The sequence below is a fragment of the Centroberyx gerrardi genome, chromosome 12 (assembly GCF_048128805.1).
Source record: "Centroberyx gerrardi isolate f3 chromosome 12, fCenGer3.hap1.cur.20231027, whole genome shotgun sequence".
In the NCBI taxonomy this organism is placed as follows: domain Eukaryota; kingdom Metazoa; phylum Chordata; class Actinopteri; order Beryciformes; family Berycidae; genus Centroberyx; species Centroberyx gerrardi.
This window is the reverse complement of record NC_136008.1, coordinates 24,517,122-24,535,671: the sequence shown is the minus strand read 5'-3', so window position 1 is coordinate 24,535,671 and position 18,550 is coordinate 24,517,122. Positions and strand designations below refer to the sequence as shown.

The 18,550-nt window shown below is 43.2% G+C and overlaps 2 protein-coding genes across 3 annotated transcripts; one reads left to right on the top strand and one right to left on the bottom strand.

Annotated features, from left to right (window-relative positions):
* Positions 1-1,604: 1,604 nt before the first annotated feature.
* On the top strand, positions 1,605-10,801 carry fbxo32 (F-box protein 32). The gene is made up of 9 exons (XM_071925447.2): positions 1,605-1,846; positions 2,410-2,534; positions 2,868-2,917; positions 3,052-3,144; positions 6,145-6,238; positions 6,978-7,162; positions 8,031-8,213; positions 9,086-9,229; positions 9,361-10,801. The coding sequence occupies exons 1-9, from the start codon at positions 1,734-1,736 to the stop codon at positions 9,448-9,450; spliced, it is 1,077 nt and encodes a 358-aa protein (XP_071781548.1). The 5' UTR covers positions 1,605-1,733; the 3' UTR covers positions 9,451-10,801.
* A 1,901-nt stretch (positions 10,802-12,702) lies between these two features.
* Positions 12,703-16,752, bottom strand: prelid3a (PRELI domain containing 3A). Of its 2 annotated transcripts, XM_071925486.2 has the most exons (7): positions 16,534-16,752; positions 14,739-14,907; positions 14,215-14,304; positions 13,782-13,852; positions 13,510-13,612; positions 13,074-13,150; positions 12,730-12,867 (listed from the first exon to the last, which is right to left on the bottom strand). In XM_071925486.2, the coding sequence occupies exons 1-6, from the start codon at positions 16,563-16,565 to the stop codon at positions 13,079-13,081; spliced, it is 537 nt and encodes a 178-aa protein (XP_071781587.1). In that variant the 5' UTR covers positions 16,566-16,752; the 3' UTR covers positions 12,730-12,867; positions 13,074-13,078. The 2 variants fall into 2 exon arrangements, with proteins under 2 accessions (XP_071781588.1, XP_071781587.1); XM_071925487.2 differs by lacking the exon at positions 13,074-13,150 and having other exon boundaries at positions 12,703-12,867.
* Between the last annotated feature and the right edge of the window lie 1,798 nt (positions 16,753-18,550).

Below are 18,550 nucleotides of genomic sequence, written 5' to 3'. Positions count from 1 at the left end.
TGTTCATTGGTCACGAAAAGGCAACTGAGTGAAATGAACAAGATGGCCTGTTGGTGCTTGGAAGAACTGCAGACTTGTTGCTGGATACAACTCTGGATACAACAACAGAGAGTGCAATGTGTGCTGTTGCTGACGTGTGTTATAGTGTGCTGTGAATTATGAGGATCAAGGACTTCCCTCTCTCTTTCTTCCTCCTCTCACTTCATACCAACACAGACAGACATGTAAGCATACACTCATTCACTCGCATGCAAAAAGAGTCTCAGACACACACACAGCACTGCACTGCAGTTTACTGAGACTGGATAAACATTACCACAGAGCGTAAATGTTTCTCACGCTGCAGCTACAGACAGGACTTAGGAAATGAACTTTGCATCAGCGGTCACATGACATCAATGATCAGACAAGTGGGTGTGTTTCAGGTGAGGGATTACATGACTACAGCACTTTCTCATTATCATTCTTACTGTGTGTTGATGACAAATCCAATACACACACGATTGCCCCTCCCATCATTCAACAGGCACAATAGAGACGTTTCACTGGGTTTCCCTGCCCTCGAAAGCGCAGGGTTAACTGGAAGGCGAATCATCACCACAAACAAACCAGGAATAAACTTTGAGCTTTTTTCTTTAATGAGTTTCCCAGAAGCCTCCTGGCTGGCTGTGTGTCTAAGCGTAGATGTGTTTTAATTGAGCTGATAAGAGCTGACCCAGTGGCCTCGGCAGACCCAGTTACACTTTATCTGTCATCACACACTGTACGGTTCCAAAATAAACAAAATGCTCTATCCCGTCTTCATGGATCAATTGTCGTTTTGGGAGAATTGAGACACAATGTTGCCCCATGTTCTCCGAGAAAAAAAATTCCACAATGCAACCCAATACTCTGGTGAAATCCTGAGAACAACTTGATCTATTTATAATACCAAGAGTGACTAAGAATTAGGGGACTTCACAGCTGCGGTGCTGTGAGGCTGGAATGGTTTTTTTTCTTTTTATTTACAGAGCGATATAAAGACTATCCTGATAAGCTGCATCAAACAAATAGAAAAAAAAAACATTTACTAACAGAAAAAATAGCAATACCAATGCCTCATAATACAGTATGCTATTCTCAAAGTGGGGTCTGGGGACCATCAGTTGTACAGAGGGTTGCCCCCATGCAAAATGAGGAGTACAGTAGTTTAATTTCACTATTATTTCACTCACTAGCACGAGGGAATGTATAAGAATGAATTTCCCAAGTTTCACTGAAGCCCACTGCTGCCTCCCCACTCACAACAAAGACAGTTACATAATTCTCTACCAAGTCACGTTTAACAAGAAAAACATGCTTTCATATGGGGTTCCTCGTGCCAAAATCACATTAACTAGGGCTCCGTGGTTTCATGTGTATCTATGCGGGGGGCCATGACAGGAACATTTTGGGAACCGCTGCCCCATGTCCCCGAGAAGTTTTGCAACGCTGAAGATGATAAACAAAGCCACGTGTTGCGGGGAAGTTTCCAAAGGGGGCGGGCCTCAAGTATTTCCGGGTTCCGAGTTGGAGCATATAAGAAGAGCTGCGCAATGACAACAGTAGACAAGAGACACGTCCAAGACAAAGCACTTTGAGGAAGGGATACACACATTTGAACTCAGCTAGACGCGCTCGTGCACCTTGAGCCGTTCAGGGACTTTTTACCTGATACATTTCTTTTCTTGTTTTCCCCTTATCATCAAGTCGAGATGCCTTTTCTCGGACAGGACTGGAGGTCCCCCGGCCAGAGTTGGGTTAAAACCGAGGAGGGCTGGAAAAAGACAACAGCAGACGACAAAAACAACAACGTCTCCGTGGAGAGGTTTGTCATCCGTGATGTGTCGTTGTCTCCGTCGCAGCACTTTTGAAATTGCGCCACACTTTTGAGTGCGCCATCACTTAATATGGGGGGGGGGGGGGGGGTTGAAAAGTGACACGGTTGCATTATGAGCAGGAACAGGCCCACAGCACAACTAAAGTTTGCTTCCATCTCCATTAACTCCAGGGTCTTTGTTTTTCTGGGCCAGTGTTCCCTTTCCAGGCTAATCACCGAGCTATTAATAACCACACAACAAGTGACTGGATTAACAGACGTCTGTTGAGTCTGTCCACGTTCCAATATGATTAAACACACTCACACACTGAACTGAACTGAGCTGAACTGAACTGAGCTGAACTGAGCTGAATGGTGAAGCATTTGCAAAGCACACGCATTAACAAAGTATTGGAAATGGACATTTGATACATCTCTGTTTTCTGAATACAGATGACAACAGCTCATGTAACTCAGTACTACAGCATAAACTTCAAAGAAGTGAATTTGCCCCGCATCCTCAAATGATTTGTTGAGTGACGACGAGGAAATATGTCTTTGTGTTGTTGCAGCTACTGCAAAGCCGAGGAGGAGGAGGAGTGTTTCAACAAGGAGAACCTGCTGCTCTCTCTCAGCTACGACATGGCTGCCAAGAAGAGGAAAAAGGACCTCATGAACAACAACACCAAGGTCCCCTGTGAGTCACAATGAAAAGAGCCACAGCATTTGAATTGTCTAAACACGCAGAGGATAATATTTTGTTATTTTATGTGCGGGGCTTATGGAAACATGTAATATGATCCCAAGTTGGGTCTAGAGGGCAGAGAAATATTAGGATGAGAGACTCACGAGGATGTGTTATGTAACATTCATGAGGGTAACAGTTCACAATAATATGGTTTCTGAATAATTTCATATCATATTTCATACTATAAAATAATACTGTGTGTGTGTGTGTGTGTGCATATATATAACTTATAAGCCGCTTAATGAGGGCAGCCTCTAATCTAAACATTCTGCTTCCCCACAGATTTCCACAGGGAGAAGTGGATTTACGTTCACAAAGGAAGCACCAAGGAGGTAACAAGAGGCCGACCCTCATTTTAGTTTCATATCAACTTTTCAATCATCATTGCTAATGTAAACATGCTGAGAAAACTCTATACCCCTGCCGAGGATCGCAATCTAATACCCTGATAATTAAATTCTCCCAGCGCCACGGATATTGTACCCTGGGAGAGGCCTTCAACCGCTTAGATTTCTGCAGCGCCATCAAGGACACGAGGAGATTTAATTACGTCGTCAGAGTGAGTCCTCATCTCTTTTCTTTTCTCCTCTCGCCCCGTCTCCTTCCTTCCCTTTCGTTTGTCTTCCTCTGTGGGTGTTAAGTGGCAGCCTGATGGCAGATGTTCTTGTCAGTGGCAGGGAAGGGGTTAAGGTTCATGCTGAGGGTGTGTGTAGGCCTCTGCCAGGCTCTTATCAATGCTCTCCAGACAAGGGTTTCTCATTGGAGATGATATTGACCCAGGGAGTGTGCATGTGTGTGGGGTGGGGGAGGAGTGTGTTTGTGTTTTGGAAGTGTTCTTTTTTTTTTTTTTTTTTTTGGGCGGTCTCGGTCTCACAGATATACAGAAATGATTGTGAGTCAGTTCCTCAAAGTGGAACTGAATTGAGTAAAGCAAGAACAGGCTTCTCTTGGAGAGGACCAGCAGCATACTTGATCACACAATAAACAGAATTAAATACTCTAAACAGCATACTTTGCTATTTGGCATCCCCGGTGGAACTTACTAGTAGGGATGCAGAATGGCTGCCGTAAAATGTCCGCCACCTGAGGGGAGATGTGACATTATCGCAAAGGATACGAGAGGGTGTGAGGGCATTGCATTATGGGATACTGACAGAAAAAGGTATATTTAGTTCCATTGGGAATCCCCCCGCACACACACACACACACACCACACCACCACACATCACCACACAACCCAGCAGCTCTGCCACATGTGCTCCCATGTGAGTGGAAGGCAGTAAGCGGTACAAGACACAGAGTCAGCCATGTGGTCTTGGCAGGGAAAGGTCATTGTTGGGGTGGGGTGGGGTGGGGGGGCTGAGGGGGGCTGACAGCTGTGCATTGAGGTGCGACCGGGCCGACAGGGGTTTATGAAACCGGACCCGGTAGTCAGGCGACTCGGACCCCTCCTCCCCCTACTCCTCCCCCTACTCCTCCCCCCTCACAAGCCTCCTCGTCCTCCTCCTCCTCTGTGTTGTCTTCTTCTGTTCTCTCTGCCTTCCCTCCTAAGCTCCTCTTCTCTTTTCGCTCTCTCTCTCCCCTCTTCACTCTTCCTATGCTGCACCTCCTCGCTTGAACTTTTTCCTCGCTCTCGCTCTCTCTCGCTCTCTCTCTCTCTCCCTCTCTCTCTCTCTCTCTTTTTCTCTGTATTTCTCCCATTCTGGACATGGCCTCTTGTAAACTGCTATTCTAATCAATGCTGTGGATGATGCACCACTTTAGTCTTGGTCAGGAGACAGATTGGCTTTCCATTTTGGCAGGACAGCATGACTGCAGGGGATCACTGTTTATGACTGTTTTGGTGTTGCTTTTGTCTACTATCAGAAACCCATAAACACAAGTGTAATGTCTCCAACTTAACCCAGTGAATCTGATCTTATGGGGTGTAATAATATACCTGAAATCAATATTCATTTCTCTGCTATTCCATCTCTTAAATGAATTCCCTCACTTTTCAACAGCCGTTTCAATTTCCAGAGTCACAGATAAATAGTTGATATCATGTGTTATTGTCACGGTTAAGAGTTTCGGACTGACCTTTCAGTGCAGGCTCTGGCTAATAAGTGCAGTGTAGTGTGGTAAGCCCAAAGAACAATATGGCTGTGTAACACTAGCGCCTAGTCTGGACACGCTGTCCTAGGTCACCACTCTTTACTGGTTGTGTCTGATGGCATTTGCGGGGTTCATTTAACTCCGTCTCAGTTACACAGATCAGTTTCTCCCACAGAGAGACAAGCAATCCTCTCTTCATTCAGACCAGAGGGGTAAAAAAGGGTTATTTCAAGGAGAAACAAGCACAAACCTTTTGTACTACCTTGGTTTATCAGTGACATTACACAATACCACGAAGATGTAGCGCTTCTAATACTGTTGTGTTAGTGGAAAATGTGTGAGCTGCAAGCCAAGTTATGAAGTGCAGTTTGGTTAACAGCAGGGGCTAAAAGTAGACGCGGAAACGCACATTGTTCTGCCCTGCTGCACGACAAAGAGAGGAACACTTGATGGGCTGTGAAAAGGAGGGCATGGGATTAGGTTGTAGGGATGGAGCTGGGCAGAATGAAGAGGAACAAGGAGGGAGTGAAGAAGCATGAAATGAGGAAAGAGTACAAGGAGGTAGAGGATGAGGGGAGAGGGGTTATTTAGTTGGGTGTTATTAACATCCCCAAGCTTATCGCCTTTTTATTCAGGATTTGGTTGAATTCTTGCCTAGGTGCAATTTTCCAGTAGTCAACTTTATATATTTTCCACTTGCCAGGTTTACTAGTTCAGAATATGCAAGGAGGAAAGCACATGCAGTGTGTGCTCTGTGTGTTGTATATGTTACAGTTGCCTTTGCTCATATCTGGGCTGCAAACACTGCTGAGCATCTTGAGCTTTACTAGTCCTCCAGTTTACCACAAAGTAGCCCACAATATGTCGATGTATTGATGTTGGGTTGATGACAAAGGTCACATGCTGTGGTTTGAGGATTGAGCAAGCTGAGTTTCTCCATGATGTCACAGCCTCTGTTGTTACATGCCAGACATGCCAGTCTGGAACCCGTTGCTTGCCCACTAGCCAGGGGCCACAAACATCCACATAAACACACGCACATGCATGCACACATGAACACACAAGCACACATAACACTGTCAAATGATCCAAATAATTAAAATGTCAAGATGATCAGTCAAATGATTAATAACAGTTTGTCGGTGCTGACGTTGTTGTTGACAACCTGGGTCGACTTCCAACACCTTTCCAGTAGCTTCGTCCCTAAAGACACTGAGTCTGCCAAGAATGCTGTTATGTGCTGCTTGGATCCAGCCTCTGTCAGAGTAATGACCAGGTGGAACGCCTCCAAATATGCCCTTTGCTTCTCGAGGCAGCATTTATCGTTAGGAGTGCGAGCGCCTTTTTAAGAATGCAGCATTACAAGCAGTAAGCAATGAAGGAACAGAACGGAGTGTCTCGGAGGCTGACAGGATGAAATTTATGTCGTGTTTCTCTCTCTGTCTCTCTCCTCTCTCTGCTCTAGCTGCTGGAGCTCATCGCCAAGTCCCAGCTCCCCTCGCTCAGCGGAGTGGCGCAGAAAAACTACATGAATATTCTGGAGAGAGTGGTCCAGAAAGGTGAGGCCTGTCGCTCTCTTCTCTCTCTCTCTCTTTCTCTTGTCTATGCTTTTCTTAGAGGCATAGATCGTAACCACATAATGACTACCAAAACAGATGAAACCTTCCTGCTCTGTTGGCACAGGTAGCAAAACAAATATGTTTGTTTGTACCAGTAGGTAAGGAAATGAGCCCTGACGACATCTCAGGAAGGCAGGGGAGCGGATTTAGAGATTTAGTGGCAAACTGAAAACACTGACAGTCACCAGAGCCTTCTGCAAGCGATAGTGTAAACCAAATGTTCCTTCTGCTAAACAGACATTCAGGTTGTTTAGGTGGCGTTATGAAACCTATTGGCCAAATGTTATGAACAGCACAAGGGGAGAGCAAAGGAACTCAAAAACATTTGGTTTTATAATAATGCGTTTTTCAATGATTCATAATAAATACTGCACTGTTCGGTCTGTCTGCTACGAATCTTACGCATTGCCTGGGAATTCGGGATTTTGGCTTCAGCAAAAACAGCAAAGCCACACTTGAGTTCGTGATTGTGGCAATTAATTGAAGTTGATGAATAACTTTCAATGACTTTTGTTTGCTCAAGTCTGTCTCAAGCGAAAATAAGCGAAAATATGGCAGGGCGTTGAACCTTCAAGTTATCTGCTAGGCAAGACCAATCAGACCCAGGAGATTAATTAATTAGTATACCCAGTTATCATCTCCACCTAATGGTAATTTAACGCTTGTGGTCTCTCCACAGTCCTGGACGACCAGCAGAACGTCCGTCCCATCAAGGAGCTGCTGCAGACGCTGTACGTGTCGCTGTGCGCCCTCGTCCAGGACATGGGCAAGTCTGTCCTGGTGGGCAACATCAACATGTGGGTCCACCGCATGGAGAACATCCTGCAGTGGCAGCAGCAGCTGGACAGCATCCAGATCAACAGGGTAGGCTTTTGCCCAACACACAGGACAAGACCTGGGGCCGGATTCACAAAAGTGCTCTTAACAATAATAATAATAATAATAATAATAATAATAATAATAATAATAATAATAATAATAATAATAATAACTTAGATTTATATAGTGCCTTTCAAGAGACCCAAGGACGCTTTACACAGTGAGGCAGACAAAACAAATAAAACAAGAACAGAAAATAATAATAGCAATAATTGCCGGGGATGAGAGAGTTAACTAGAGGCCATAGGCCTTAAGAAGATCTTAAGAAGTTGGTGAATAAGACACTTCAGGAAATTGTTGAGAAGGCTCTTAAGTGCAAGATTAGTATCATCTCTTACAAACTTCTGTTAGTTTTTAACTTCTCAAATGGGGCCTGCCTAGCAACTGCAATGTAAGCAAGCATGAAAGGAGGATTTTCTTCCATAGCTGCATCCCATACTACTTCCATCTAGAAAACAATTTGGAACAATCATTTAGGGTGGATATATTTATGGCTTACTTAAATAAGTAACTTTAAGTATAGTAAAACTCTCATTGGTTACTGCCTTTTGGCTAAAGGCTTGTTAAGCGCAACTGTCAAATTTGCTAATAAAATGTTGAAGCTTAAAATAAGATGTAAGATACAGCAAGTAAAACTGTTAAATACCTACTTTATTGTCTAAAATGTGTGTTTTAAATGCATGAATTTAGAGGCTTACCTTTTCACTGCAACAATTTTAACACAAGTGGAAGGCTATCACAGATTACGTGTAATATTAGATTACACTAACAACATAACTGAGCATATGTAACCACAGTAACTGTAATTGTAACATATTATGACCCCGGTTCCTCTGCCTCCCTTGTCCTGCAGCCCACATCTAAAGGCATGACTCTGACCGACCTGCCCGCCAGCCTGCAGCTGAACATCATGCAGCGTCTGTCGGACGGCCGGGACCTGGTGAGCCTGGGCCAGGTCTGTCCTGACCTGGGCGGCCTGGCTGAGGACCGCCTGCTGTGGAAGAGACTCTGCCAGTACCACTTCACCGACAGACAGGTACGTACAGATCCCATCCCGATACATAAATATGGATAGCTATGAAGACAGACAAATGGTTAAAGAGGCAGGGAGGATGCAGAGAAAGATGGACAGACAGAGTGTGAGCGAGAGTGTGTTTCTCCCTCTTTGCCCTTAAGCTATCTCAAAGCTGCATCGATTTCGGATGAGCTACATGGCACATGCTTGAGACGGCTAAAAGGACTTAAAAGAACGGGCCTGCTTCTTAAAGCGCACGTCCCAAAGTCACTCCACGAGGAGGTCAAGCATTTCTGATAAACAAGACACCGGATTGGAAAATGGGAAGCAGCATAGTCTGCATACTGACACTGATAACAAGATGCTTATAAATCAAAGGCATCCACCTGATAAGCTTGTGAGATGGTCATGTGCTTTGAGCTAGGTTGTAGTGGAGCTTTCCTACAGGTTAGAGTCACAGTCTTAGGTAATGGTTGTCTCAATCTCCCATTTATCTAATGTCTATAATGGTTTGTTTATACCATATGTTGTATTCAGGGGTGGATCCTCACAACTTTTTGAGAACCAGCCCAATTTCCTTTGCCTCCTTTGTTCATAGTTTGGCTAGTGTGCATTTTATTCTAAACAAGATCAAGAAAATGATTGCCACATCCTATTAGGCTAGTGATATTTCCACCCTTGAGTATTCATCTGATATCTTTTTTCTTTAATGATATGGAGCTGCTTTGGGGTGCTAGAGAAATGATGGAGGCAGCTGACATTAAAGTAGATATCTCCAAATATTTATTTTTCCTCCCTTCAGATCCCTAAGCGTCTGATGGCATCGGGGAAATCTGACATTATGCCTGCTCCGTCTCGTCTCATCTCTTCCTATCTGTTTTCTTCTTCTTTAGATCCGAAAGCGCCTGATGGTGTCAGATAAGGGCCACCTGGAGTGGAAGAAGATGTACTTCAAGCTGAGCCGCTGCTACCCGCACAGAGAGCAGTACAGCGACACCCTGCACTTCTGCACACACTGCCACATCCTCTTCTGGAAGGTAGGCCAGATTTATTTTTGTCTCAATAAATTGCATATGAAACTAACATGTAACAGGTCACTGTGGCTGTGCATGGGATTTAAAAACAGAAAAAAAAACTGATCATTGTATGTGTTTGTTTCTGTTCCCAGGACACAAACCATCCCTGCACAGCCAACAACCCAGAAAGCTGCACTATGCCCCTCTCCCCGCAAGACTTTATCAACCTTTTCAACTTCTGAGACACCACACACACACACACACACACGCCACACACACACACTCCATCCCCCCCACCACCCCAAAGCCAGATAAAACTGACTGTACATACTGTACATAGAAATGTACTATGTTTTTTTGTTGTTGTTGTTAATAGCACAATCAATTCCTGGATGTATATTTAGACAAGGTAAGAAGGGGGAGGGGGGCTCAGGCAGCGGGACAATTATGCAATCGGGTTTCTTTTGAAAGAGCCCAGAGACTTCTGGGAGATTCGGCGTTGAAAGAGAGCAAATGTGACGGAGAGCGAAAAAGAGACGTAGAAGCAGTAGATCTGTGGATAGAAGAGGGAAGTGTAGTGGAAAAATAACACTCTCAGCTGTCTAAGAGAGTTTGGTCCTAGTTTAATATGGATTTGAAAATACATAGGCTTTAAAGTGTTTTGTTTTTTTTAATTGCAGAATTTGATTTGAGTTTTGGTTTTAAATTCTTTTTGGTCTTTCTTTTCAACACGGGAAGTAGGAAAACTATTCAGACTTGATTGGTTTAAGGTTTGAAATCGTGATTTTTATTTGATATCAAGACTATACTAGGCCTGCTCACCTGTAGGGGTGCAATGTGTTTGATATTCTGAGAAAGTTTGCAATAATGTTCTGTTTGTTTTGCCACTGGGATGGTGAGTAAAGCTGAGTTGCTACAGTACAGTAGATAACGAATCTCGAGGAGAGGAGCGGGTAATTGATCACCAGAGTTTGTGGTGTGTTTCTTTGATATGTTGACATACCTGTCTTTTCTATTTTGCTTTGTTCTTTTACACTTTTCTAAAAATTTGATATTATGATGTTGTTTTTTATAGATTGTGTGTGTTCAACTTCTGCTGTGGCTGCTGAAGCTACAACAGTGTCGGAGTGCAGTATTACCAAAGATTATAATCGAAATATGGGAGTATGTTGTGCCTTATGACACGGTACAGCTTAATATTTGTTTGCGACGTTTTCATTACCTGATGCTGTTTTCATCATTAACATTCTCATTCACAAGAGAAAGAATGCTATTCAAGATCGAGGGCTTTGAAACCAAAGTAGGAGATATAACTTGACCGATTGAAACATTTTATTTCCTAGGGCCTCCTGCATGATGTTGTTGTTTTTGTTTTTTTTTTATACCCAGACAATTGTGTTTACTTATTTATTGGGTTCCTGGCAAGTGGCACACTTGCACTGTTGGGTATCGAAGGCATGGAAGAATTTGTAGAATGGTGCGATTTTTGACTCAGACTTTCATCTGTCGCTGCTTGGACAGTGAGGAGGGATGTACATGCTGTGCAATGCATTTTGTTGTTCTATGTTCTGTTGAATAAATAAATAACTGAAAAGAAAACCTTATTGTTGGTGCCACTTATGTGTAAATTACATCCCTGTGCATTATTTGCCTGAGCACACTGATGAAGATTATGTACTGTGTAAGAACACCATCAAAATGTTATTTACAGAACTGGGAATGCACATGGGCTTTTCACCACAGCTGAACTACTGTAGAGCCCCCAGTGGAGCGGCCCTGTAGCTCCATCTATTGTTAATGGCAAAAGTGTGCTATCTGTTGGGCAAAGCATGAACTGCAAGATGGTTGTTGGAAAGAAAGCTGTTTCTTTCGTGAAGGTACTACTACTATAACAACACAACCGTTGCTAAACAACAAGCTGTGTGCCATCAACAACAAATACTGTGTTCATGTCATGAAGTTCTGAGAGAAATACGTTTTTATTATTTTGATTTCAGTAGGACAATTGTAGTTAAAGTCAAAACAAAATTTTAAAAAAGCAAATCTATTTTTTTTTTCGCATGAGAAACAAATGTTATACACCATGTAATAAATCAGTGCCTGTTACAGCTGTTTTTTTTCTCATAAATAATATTCATACAAATATTATTCAAATATTATTCATTCTTCCTAGAAATATGATTTAGCACATGAAAGGTTCGTCAACGTCATGGAGTGCATCTTCCACTGCAGCATTGAACATACAGTACCGCCCTGATCCTCAGGGTTCATAGGTAGCGTCTATGGAACAGTTAGAAACATGGAAGCATAATGTGTATGACTGGCAAAGGCATGTTAACACTGTGAAGGCAATGATACACAGGCATCATTTTAAGGCCATAGAAACGGGTCATTTTGTCCACATTTACAGCCAACCTCATCTTTCGTTATACTTTTTGTTCCCTCCATCTGTCATCCACATTGATTTGAACCCAGGTATAAATCCCCATATCGGCAATATCGCCTGTAACCATTATGTGAAAAAGTTGCCAATGTATTATTGCCTTAACAGCAGAAAAAGAAGGCAATGTTCAAGGGACATTCCCATTTTTTTCAGAGATAAAAACAATGTAATTTCTTTGAGTTCCTATCTAAAGTTGCATTAGCAATTCAGTAGCTAGCTACCACACTACTCATTTGTCTAATTACACATTACATGAGGTTGTATATCATCACTATCAAACTGTGTTATACATTACAGTGTGCTGATTTTCCTTGTAACCCCCTTTTTTTTTTTACTATTATCATGCAAATGCGTCATGTGTGCCCCTTTTGCTGAAACACATAATAAGCACCAGTAACAACTTGATGATTTTTGACAGACATCCCTGCTATGGGAGCCACCAGTGTGTGACAACATAGAAGAATGGCATCAATTCAAATGAACGTTATGAAGTTTGCTGCATATTTTCAACGTGGCACTGCGTCTTGTTTTCAGAAATTCAAGTGTGTGTCTACGCATCGCATCCTTCTGGTCCACAGCAACATGAAGACTTTTCCCACAATATGCTCACATTTCACGAGGTGACGCTTAACACAGTGGATCTAAACCGTCATTCAAAACTGAAGATATGAATTCAGAGCAAAAGGGAATGTGGGGGTAGTAATGTTAAAACGAGCCATGGGGATCACTGAGCGAAGTCTGGTGTAGGCTCAGGACATTCATGTGGATGGTGGACTGGACAGCAGCACCCTTGACCTTTAAACCATCTGCCAATTCATTACAGCATGTTAAATGGTGTTAGTCTCCTCACTTGCCTCAATTTGACCGGTCGTTAATGGAGAGGGGTACGGAGATCGCGGTGAACCAGCCCAAAAAAATCCATAAATCCTACCCCAAGTTCAAAACACAGAAATCCACCGATGCTCTGATTCTCATGCTCCCTCTTCATCATTCAGGGAGGCGTTTCGTTGCGGCTTCCAGTGCACGTACAGTAGTCCAAGCTGATCCCAGACGGAGGCGAGAGAGGCGGTGTGGGGTGAAAAAAAAATCCACCAAAAACCACACGGCCTCCCAGACGAGGTGAGTGGCCGCTGAGGAGGGTCCCGAGTTGCAGAGGATCCCCAGCGTGCGTGTGAGGTGAGGAAAGTAGTCGACACTATAGAACTGAACTGCAGTCCTGTGTATGCAAAAACAATGAGTGTTAGCAGAGTGGACATGAAAATAGAGAGGCATGGTGACACATACTGTATGCAAATATCGACACACACATTATATTTAGAAATCCCAACTGTCCAAGAGAGAAAAGAGTAGCATCATGCTTCTAATAATGTGCTGAGACTGAAGGGCAAAGTTGCAATGGAAAGAGAAGAGAAGAGAAGTTACCAGAGTTAGTATATGTCACAGAGTGGCACGTTCTCTCTTTCAGAGTTCTGAATAATCCACTCAATAGCATCCCAGCCCTACAGGTTCACACAGAGGGACAGAAGGTTGAAGAGGGAGTCAGAGGCACCGGTGTAGTTTCAGAAATACACACACACACATACGCATCGTGTGCAACAACAGAGGAAATGCACTGAGAATAGGATTCACTTTGAGAAAACTGGCCCCTTGGAAAGAGACTGTCAGACATTCAAATAGATAGGAAAGTCTTTTCATGTGGACATGAAACAGCACGTCAGGTCAGAGGGCATGCTGAGAAATCATCAGAGACATCTTAATCCCTTCATTCTAATTTCAGATTTTGTGAGAAAGATGGAATAAGTGCATACATTTACTGTTTTTAATTGGACGTTTTGGTTTGGGTTTGTGTGTTTGTTACCTTCCTCGCGTTCGCTGACATCCTCCTGGCCATCATTCCCTCCAGGTAACTGCTTAGACTCACTCCCTTCACTGTAATGATGGCCTCCTGGGTGAGGACAGTGCTGGAGAGAGAGAGAGAGAGAGAGAGAGAGAGACAGAGAGAGCGAGAGAGAGAGAGCGAGGGAGGGAGAGAGAATTCAATCTGTGTTATAATCATGCTGAGAAATACCTGAGTTACCATACTTTTATGAACATCTTACTACCGTGAAGTAAATCTGACTATGTACTTACACCTCGGGGTTGTCTGGGTGCGGTCGGTAAACAAGCCTCTCGTCAACTGACACCAGGTTGGTTAGAGTAATCTGGAGGATGAAATAAGCTTTGACTTCCCTATTTGTTTAAGATATTACAGGTAATATGATGCAAAGACGGTACACACTGTTTACATGGCAACAGCAAGAGCTATTACAGTGTACTATAAACTCCTTTCTAAGTTGAAATACCCACTGCATGACTAATTTTTGGCAGCAGAGTAGTTACAGATGGCTAATGAACACCCGTATGTGAGAAAAAACACAAGCTGAGTCACGTGTGCTTGAATGCAGAAAGTACCAGGATTGAAGCTCAGTGTGAGTGGGCAGGCTGAAGCTCAGGCCTTATTTTAGTGCCTGATTAATGCTGATTGAAGTAATGATGATGGCTGATGAGGTGAGCATTGACTTACATTAGTTGAGCACAGCTCCATCTTTTTCTCCTCAGGGTCGACTATAGAGTGTTCTTTCACATAGGTCCTGGTCTGGTTGGTCCCCAGGATCTGAGATAAGAACAAACTGAGTCATGAACAAAATAATAACAAAATAAAATGAGCTCAAATATTAATTGACTGAGGTATGCATGTGTGTGTTCGCGTGTTTTTGTATGTGAGTGTCTAAACTAAAACTGTGACACCTGGAAGAAAATCATACTTGGCAGTATGGAATTTTGGAAGAAGAAATTCATGTGTGTGTGTGAATCTGCTTGCACACTGCATATGTGTGCACAGCATGCGATTGTGTGTGCATTTGCACATGCATGCCTGTATGTGTGTGTGTGCATGTGCCTGTGTGCCTTAGTACAAGTGTCTCCATACTTTTCTGAAATTAAACTGCTCCTCATTTTGCTGGGGAAACCCTGGAACCCCTTCATGCATGTGTATGTCCGTGCTGGTGTGTGTGTCTCTGTGTGTGTGTGTGTGTGCTGATGACTGACCGCCCGCACGATGCCCGGCAGGCCCCACTCTGTGCTGAGCAGGCGGTGGCTGTGCAGGCGGCCCTCCGTGTCCAGGCCGCGGTCCAACACGTCCACCCCCACCACGTTAGGGTTCATGGGGTTGGGGTACTTCCTCATCGCAGCCTTGATCACCGTCTCCCACGGGTAGCTGCACACAAACCCATGCAAAATGATATACAATATGATATACTGACATAATTATGTTTTGAGTTCTCCAACACCCAAGAAATTTCAGGTCTCTAGAACATGTAGAATGAGACATTTCATACAGAAAAAAAACATATCAATACTCATGCTAGCTCAGTGTATCCTCAATAATATAATAATAATCTTTGTTTATATAGAACCTTTCGTACAGACAGTGCAGCTCAAAGTGTTTAACACAATGGATAAAAGCATAAAACAACAAAATAAAGAGAAAAGAAAAACCACAATAAGAGAAAGGAATAAACATCACAATAATGATTTTTTTAATTAACAACCGTAAAATCAAGAAAAAAAAACACATGGAGCAGACAAAAAGCATGACAAAGTACACAGAAAAGTAAAATTATATAAATAATAAAATAAAATGCTGAGAGGAGGCAAGTATAAAAAAAGTGTATGTTTTTTTAAAGGCCTTAACAGGCACTGATTGTTTGATGTCAAGGGAAAGTGTATTCCACATCCTCGACTGATTTCAGATCAAATCCACATCAGTTACATATTTATACTTACTTTTAGTTTGCTGTGACTAAATGAACAGCAGGCACTGTTATACACAACATCACAGCTGGTACGACCATTTAATTACACTGGCATCGATGCATCATCAGATCTGAGAGGTGTGAGTGAGAGGTGGGAATGACAACTGGACACTGGGTGAGTAATGGCTATAGGCTGGGAGACTGGAGAAGGTCCAGTCCTCAGGAGAGGTTCAACACCAAACCATGGCCTGGACTCTCAACTCCTACTGTCAGTATTTACAATGAATGACATTTTCAAAATATGAACCCTCATCTAATATACTCTCAGAGTACAAAACATGAGCAGCACCCTCCTCATACAGAGTTGTGTCCCCTTTGCACAACCCATCCATTCTTTTGTCTCAGTAATCTGTCCCCTCTCCTTCATCTACATCTCCTTTTAATTCCCTCAAGTGGAAATAACCGGTGAAATCATGGGGCCATAGCTTACACCTGGTTTCACTTGTCCAGTGGTTCTCAAAGTGGGGTGCGGGAGCCCCCAGGGGTCCTTAAGGGGACTCCATGGGGTCCCCAGCAAAATGAGGAACCACTGTTACATAATTCACTAGAAATTAGCTGTGTTAGAATGACCAATTTAATCAAGAGGCTTCACTCTCATCACTGCAAACAGTTATAAAAGTCAGTGCTAAATCTCATATGGGGGTCGCTGCATGGGACAAAGTCTTATCACATCGGGGTCTGTGGCCTCATGTGTGTCTATTGGCGATTCTTGACATAAAATGTTTGAGAACCTCTGATCTGGTTCATTGAGGACGCTGTTCCTGTTGTTCCTGGTGCCTCACTGGAAGTCCATAGGCCTATAATATGGCTTTAAGAGCAGGTGGAATTTAACAGGCCTGTATTACAGACTATTTTGCTATGGTCCCAAACGAGTTGACAAAGTTGAAAGTCCCATCCTCTTATCGGCCTAGGCCTACAATAATTGACCGGTTAATTTGAGCTATAATTGCTCCGGACTCGAGCTTAATCGTTTTGAAAGCTGCTAACGTATATTCTAAACAAAACAACATCCCCGTGTCGTGACCGACCTGAAAACGTGTTCCGTGCTCCAGATCTTCATTTTGCAAACGACAGTCTCGACCTGATCCGCGGAATAACCTCCTCCATCCGAGATGCTGTTTCACCGGACCATTTTTAGATGAGGAAATAGCTCCAGTGGATCAGCGGGTAAAGGCCTGTGATGGGACCTCACGGCCATCAGTGAAGTGAGTCCAGAAGCGCTCTCTCTCTGCTTTTCTCTGCATATCAACCTTGCGTAGAGACTGCGCAAAATACTCCGGTCACCCCCTGTGGCGCAGGCACAAGAAGCAGGAAAAAAGCATGCAATGTATAGCTTGCAACGAAAAGCTCGTACAAAGAAGCCGGTAACGGCGTAGCCACCAACGTCAAGCCAAACAGAATAAGAAATAGGACCTCCGATCACATTTTTCAGAATAAAAGCCTTATTGACGCCCGCGTTGCAACGTTTAGGTTGTTCTGGCTGACTTTCCACACTGGAACTCCCATACTCTTCTTTAGGAAGACATCCTTAAAATACAGGAACTGGACCTCCCATTCTATACATTTAGGTAGGATACAATTTTGGCACTGCTACGGATTAAAATAACTTTTTGTTTATATAATAGACACCCTTCTAAGTTTACAGATTTTTTTGTGCTGAAGTCATCGAGCATGGAGTTTTGCTCCATATCTAATAACTCCAATGAGAATTTTGATTCGTTTTTTTTGTGCAATCCGTACACCCTATTTTTTTTTAAAGATTGAATTTAAAGACAGATTCTACGCTTTTATTTTGAAGGTAAAAATCTCTACACGTCCGGTCTTATTGTGGCTGTCTCTGGCTGGCTTGACGAAGCTGGTGTTGATAATGTGGTACAGCCGGTTGCTGCATCCGTCTCTTGCTGTGCGCATGCGCTATGCATCTCTCCATCATCCCTGTCGGTCAAGTGGCATCAAATGAGCAGAGCTGTATCAAGCTAGCCAGAGTTAGCCAGAAAATACCGGTAATAGAGTGATTCTGCCTTCAGAATAAAAGCATCAAATCTCTCTCTGGGGGGCGGGAAGTACTGGGGTGTAGAGAGAAGAGTGTAGCTCTGAAATCAGTAAATTTTAATATGTTATAAAACTGTAGCCGCAAAATAGATACTTTAAAGATCATTATAGCCATATTGTAACTCCCATTCTATAGACTTTTGTATTGTGTATATAGTGTGTATATATAGGCCTACTACATGTAGGCCTATTGCTCCTTAAATATATAATTTGTTTTCACTTTGGTACTTTGCAGCCTATTAAGACAGTTGTGTAGACGTACCTCAGTAGGCCCACTGATTTTAGGGGTTTTATTTTGAAAGTTTGATCGGAATATAATGCTTTATTGTCGCTGTCTTCACGCTCTATCGGGGCTCCGTAGAGGCGTCCGTTGAACCAGAAGCGCAGCAGAGACGAGTATGGTCCCCTGATAAGAAATTGATGCCATCGCCGTTCATTCTAACGGCCCGTTTATTTCATATTGGTTAAGGGACTATTCATCTATTTTTTATCAAATCTGCTGAGTCGATTACAAGGCGGAATAGCGCACACTGCATGACCTTGCACTGAATGTCACTATAAACGGATTTTTTTATCCACCGACACGGTAGGTAATAAGCATCTTCCTTCGCATAGACCATATTAGACGAAACCAGTGTTGGCATATGTCGCCTGTTGGCGGGGTTGATTGTACGGGCCCAAATCTGTTTGTTAAGATTCATATTGTTCTTGCAGATCTAATAGAGGAATATCAGAGGGGTTTGGAGACATTATAGATAATAGGACTGTTGGTAGGCTATAGCCTATACTTGAAGGCCAGACTGCATGCCGCAGAATGCAAATTCGCCGTTCAGATTAATGCAATTGTTTATTATAATGAGACGCCTCTTTTAAATCCGTAATATGCTGCTAGATTCCTATTCAAACAGAGGAGCGGTTTATTCACAGCAGATTATGCGGGGAGCGCATGGCAGACTATGGCAGATGCTGCAGCAGCGCTTGATCCGCTCCGGG

Bases quoted from the DNA above. Each gene is read 5' to 3' on its own strand.
- fbxo32 (XM_071925447.2), top strand. From the start codon at position 1,734: ATGCCTTTTCTCGGACAGGACTGGAGGTCCCCCGGCCAGAGTTGGGTT. The intron at 1,847-2,409 runs GTTTGTCATCCG...GTGTTGTTGCAG, and splicing joins AACAACGTCTCCGTGGAGAG to CTACTGCAAAGCCGAGGAGG. The intron at 9,230-9,360 runs GTAGGCCAGATT...TTCTGTTCCCAG, and splicing joins GCCACATCCTCTTCTGGAAG to GACACAAACCATCCCTGCAC.
- prelid3a (XM_071925486.2), bottom strand. From the start codon at position 16,565: ATGAAGATCTGGAGCACGGAACACGTTTTCAG. The intron at 14,305-14,738 runs GTCAGTCATCAG...TTCTTATCTCAG, and splicing joins TGCCGGGCATCGTGCGGGCG to ATCCTGGGGACCAACCAGAC. The intron at 13,853-14,214 runs GTAAGTCAATGC...TTCATCCTCCAG, and splicing joins TGGAGCTGTGCTCAACTAAT to ATTACTCTAACCAACCTGGT.